The 4,911-nt window shown below is 47.0% G+C and overlaps 1 protein-coding gene across 1 annotated transcript; it reads right to left on the reverse strand.

The window, feature by feature from the left end:
* Window positions 1-1,312: 1,312 nt before the first annotated feature.
* Window positions 1,313-4,693, reverse strand: LOC135149932 (uncharacterized). Its single transcript, XM_064086112.1, has 3 exons — window positions 3,976-4,693; window positions 2,745-3,144; window positions 1,313-1,454 (listed from the first exon to the last, which is right to left on the reverse strand). Exons 1-3 carry the CDS (start codon window positions 4,691-4,693, stop codon window positions 1,313-1,315), a joined length of 1,260 nt encoding a protein of 419 aa, XP_063942182.1.
* Window positions 4,694-4,911: the final 218 nt, after the last annotated feature.

Raw genomic sequence — 4,911 nt, forward strand, 5'->3', positions numbered from 1 at the left:
CGAGGGCAGAGCTGAAGCAGGCCAAGGTTGATTTGGCCTCCACCGCCAAGGAGAGGGACGCCTTCCAAAGGGCTAACCTCAAATTCAAGGAGGCGGAGACTAAGGCCCAGCAACTGAAGGCGAAGGAGGATATGGTGAGGAGGGGGCTAGAGGAGGAGGTTGATGGCCTGCGTAGGCAGGTTAAGGAGCTGGAGTTGCAGGTGAAGGGGCTCCAGGATGCGGCAGCCGCTGTCAAGGCGGGCAGGAAAGAACGGGAGGCTACCATCTTCGAGGCTGGAGTCGCTGCAGGCATCAAGGACTGCGTTCAGTTGGCCTACAGGTTCTTTCCTGATAATGACTGGGCGAGGCTGGGACCCGATGCTGCGGTAGCCCTGGAGGAAGCGAAGGCCGAGGATGAGGCCGGCATAGATAAGGCCCTGGCTGCTTCTCAGGGTCTTTCCGGCGATGGCGGCGACAAGGGAGTTACGGCTAAAGACGAGCCAAAGCCCGCAGAGCTGGTTTCTGCGGGTCTTGTGGTGACGCCCCCGGAAGGGGTTCCGGTCGTAGCCCCTGCGGTAGCCCCGCAGGATCCCCCAGCCGTTGATGAGAAGGACTCCTCCTCCCCTGCTGCTCTTTGACCTCCTTTCCCCCTGTTTTAATCAACCTTTTAATTTACGAATAGTGAATTTGTGCGTGGCGCTTGTCGTCACGAATTGAATATTTTTTGGATGAGGGTACGGGCACCTCCGAATGCTCCGCGAGACATTTTTAATGCTAAAAGGGCCTCCCCCTGTTGGTGTGGGGAGGAATTTCCCTTGTAGTTTATTTTTTTTTATGTAATTGCTTTCACTTCTTCATTCCTTGCCTTGCATGCCTTTCCTGTATTTCCATGGATATTATTGTGTTGGTCGCCTAACCCTTCCGTGCAGGTAAGGGGGATGAATGCAGGGGGTAACCCTTGTAGTGGAAGTGTACACATTGTCCACCTTCTGGGGGGTTGTGACCCTTGGGACTTTGTTCTTCAAGGTCATTTCCTTCTTTGCGAATGTATGTTGATGTATATGTTCGTGTTAACTCCCCAATAGCGTATATAAAAGCACTTAGTCTTTTTTTGTAATAATCCATTTAAGCACAGTTGAATATAATCTCACATGTGTGAGAATCTAGGGACACCATTGGATGTAAGCCTTAAAATGACCCCTAGGTGTAAGCCTTTAGGGTAGTCACCAAGTATAAGTTCTGAGATAATTTTACGATGTAGGCTTTGCGATAATTCCTCCAAGTAAGTTCTGAGATAATTCCACGAAGTGAGCTTTCTAGTAATCCCACTAAATTAGCCTTGTAATAACTCCACCAAGTAAGCCTTGTGAGCCTGGATAGGCTTTAAACTCGAAAGCCTCGATAAGCCTTCGGCCTTGAAAGCCTCAATAGGCTTTAAACCTTGAAGGGCTACTGTAAGCCCAAAACCATGAAAGCTTGAAAAGCTTTTGCCTTGAAAGCTTTGATAAGCTTTAAACCTTGAAGGGCTACTGTAAGCCCAAGACCATGAAAGCTTGAAAAGCTTTTGCCTTGAAAGCCTTGATAGGCTTGAAACCTTGAAAGCTTGAAAAGCTTTAGCCTTGAAAGCCTTGATAGGCTTGAAACCTTGAAAGCTTGAAAAGCTTTAGCCTTGAAAGCCTTGATAGGATTGAAACCTTGAAAGCTTGAAAAGCTTTAGCCTTGAAAGCCTTGATAGGCTTGAAACCTTGAAAGCTTGAAAAGCTTTAGCCTTGAAAGCCTTGATAGGCTTGAAACCTTGAAAGCTTGAAAAGCTTTAGCCTTGAAAGCCTTGATAGGCTTGAAACCTTGAAAGCTTGAAAAGCTTTCCTTCCCACCGGTGCAGCCAAGTTATCAAGTTGTGTTCACGAGTTTTAGTGTTTTCGATTCCCAAATTTATTTGAATTTTAAGCCAAATGAATAATGTTAATGATACGCCTACTACCCCCCGAGTTCTTTAGCATAATTTTAATTATGGTGGAGAACTAGATGCAATTGAAACCTTAAATACTTTTTAAAGCATACATGAAGTATTCAATTATCAATCATGGTAAGCCAGCAAGCATATACAACATTTTCGTAACGGAAAGCTGCGAAATTTTATTGAATCACATGGTAAAAATTGACATAGCATAATATTGGGGGGTGTAACGACACTACCCCCGAGCGTCCTAGCAAATAAAGCAAATAGTAGCCTGATAATTTTCCTAAAAGCATAGCGATTACAACTAATAAACCGCCTTTATTTCCTGACCCTTAAGCCGAAGCTTACAGAAATACTACCCGGGTGAAGCTACTGGTAATACCTCTTTAAGTGTTGGGCGTTCCATGCCCGTGGTATGAGTCTTCCATCCATGTCTGTGAGGTGATAGGTACCTTCCCAAAGCACTGTTTTGATGATATATGGGCCTTCCCACTTTGCCCCGAAGGCTCCATGAGCGGGAACCCTCATGTTAGGCATCATTTTTCTGAAAACTAGGTCTCCCGTTTTAAGGGGTCGAACCCTTACTTTCTTATCAAAATATTTACGGGTCCTCTGTTGATATGCAGCAAGTTTCAACTGAGCCGTATCCTGTACTTCTTCAATCAGATCTAAGTAGAGCCTGTGGTTGACTTCATTATTCTCAGGGTCGTAGTTATCCCTTCGAAAAGATCCTGCTCCAACTTCTACGGGAACCATGGCTTCACACCCGTATGTTAGGGTGAACGGGGTTTCGCCAGTGGTAGACCTTGGAGTGGTATTGTAAGACCACAACACCATGGGGAGTTCTTCTGGCCAGCATCCCTTTTTCTCTTCCAGTTTGGCCTTCAGGGTGTGCTTAATAATTTTGTTTACGGCCTCCGTTTGACCGTTGCTCTGAGGGTGGCACACCGCGGAGAAGCCTTTCTTTATGCCAAGGTTTTCAAAGAAGTTCATCATTTCATTGCTGTCAAACTGTTTCCCATTGTCTGATATGAGCTTGTAGGGAACCCCGTATCGGCAGACGATCGCACGATAAACGAAGTCTACCAATTTCCTTGCAGTAATGGAAGCCAGGGGTTCAGCTTCAGCCCACTTAGTAAAGTAATCTACAGCCACGACTGCATATTTCACCCCTCCTTTCCCTTTTGGTAATTCACCAATCAGATCTATACCCCAAACAGCAAACGGCCAAGGGCTTGTCAGGGTCTTCAGGGGGACCGCAGGGCTCTTGTTTGTATTAGAGAACCCTTGGCAACTGTCACAGGCCTTGGCGAAGGCATGAGCATCCTTGTGGAGGGTAGGCCAGTAGTAGCCTTGACGGAGGATTTTGTGAGCGAGGGAGGCACCCCCCGAGTGGTTCCCACAGATTCCTTCATGCACCTCGCGCATAATGTATTCACATCTTACCCCAGCAACACACCTGAGGAGGGGCCGATTGAATCCCCTTTTGTAAAGGATTCCATCATAAATCACATATTGGGCTGCCTTGTACCTCAATTTCCTGGCCTCATCCTTGTCTGTAGGCGGGGTTCCGTTGGCTATGTATTCATGGATTGGGGTTGTTCAAAGGTTAGTTTCATCGGCTTCAACGTCCATGACTTCAATTTTGGGGATGCTAGGCTGATACTGGATTTCGAGGGGGATCACCCCGAGCATGTGTGCATCCCTCTGAGAGCCTAATTTGGCTAAGGCATCGGCATCTGCATTCTCAGATCTTGGTATTTGCTCTAGCTTGATTTCCCTGAATTTCCCAATTAGTTCCTGGGCATACCGCATATAGAGATCGGTGCGGGGACCCCTAGCTTGGAAGCCTCCTCGGATGTGCCAGACTACCAGCATAGAATCACTGTAAACATTCATGTTTTCCACTCTCATCTCCAAGGCCAGCTTCAGGCCAGCTATTAGGGCTTCATACTCCGCGTCGTTGTTGGTGGCTTTAAAGTCGAAATGAATGGAGCTTTGCAGCTTATGGCCTTCCGGACTGACTAAGACAATGCCAGCCCCGGCCCCATTTCCATTTACAGCCCCATCGACGTACAAGTTCCACCAAGGGGAACAATTCTCGGGTGTGGCTATTGGAGACTGAGGTTTAGGTATGCATTCCATCCCTTCAACTTCGAAAGTAGGTGGAAACTCTAAGATGAAGTCAGCTAGTGCCTGCCCCTTGATGGCTGTCCTTGGCTTGTACTCTATGTCAAACTGGCCTAGCTCGACTGCCCATTTCATGATCCTTCCGGAGGCTTCCGGCTTGTGCAAGACCTGTCTGAGAGGGAAGGATGTTCGTACTTCAATCTGGTGAGCCTGAAAGTAAGGCCTTAGTTTGCGGGAAGCCAAAATTAGTGCGTAGGCTAGCTTCTCCATATTTGAGTAGCGGGTTTCAGCATCAAGTAATCTCTTGCTCACATAGTACACTGGCTGTTGGGCTTGCTCTTCCTCCTTGATCAGGACAGCGCTAATTGAGAATTCGGAAACCCCTAGGTAAAGGATCAAGGCTTCACCCTCCGTTGGTTTTGCCAACAATGGCGGGCTTCCAAGCTGTTCCTTCAGCTTCAGGAAAGCAGCCTCGCATTCTGTCGTCCATTCAAATTTTTGTCCCTTTTTTATGGCTGCAAAAAATTCTCTACATTTATCCTCGAATTTTGAGATGAACCGGTTTAGGGCGGCAACCCGGCCTGTAAGGCATTGCACCTCTTTTACATTCCTAGGCGACCTCATTTCAATTAAGGCCTTGATCTTCGCAGGGTTAGCTTCAATTCCCCTGTGATTGACAATGAAGCCCAAGAACTTGCCGGATTCAACCCCGAATACGCACTTTTGGGGATTCAACTTCATCCTGTAATCCCTCAGTATGTCGAACATTTCTGATAAGTGTGTAACATGATTATAAGCTTCCTTTGATTTTACTAGCATGTCATCCACATACACTTCCATCG

This window comes from Daucus carota, chromosome 1 (assembly GCF_001625215.2).
Source record: "Daucus carota subsp. sativus chromosome 1, DH1 v3.0, whole genome shotgun sequence".
Taxonomy (NCBI): Eukaryota; Viridiplantae; Streptophyta; class Magnoliopsida; order Apiales; family Apiaceae; genus Daucus; species Daucus carota.

Excerpts from the sequence above, each read along its gene's own strand:
- LOC135149932 (XM_064086112.1), bottom strand. The coding sequence starts at position 4,693 with ATGAGGTCGCCTAGGAATGTAAAAGAGGTGCAATGCCTTACAGGCCGG. Across the intron at positions 3,145-3,975 it reads TGGAAATGGGGCCGGGGCTG|ATCTGATTGGTGAATTACCA; the intron begins GCATTGTCTTAG and ends TTTGGGGTATAG. Across the intron at positions 1,455-2,744 it reads TCTTACAATACCACTCCAAG|CTTTCATGGTTTTGGGCTTA; the intron begins GTCTACCACTGG and ends AAGCTTTTCAAG.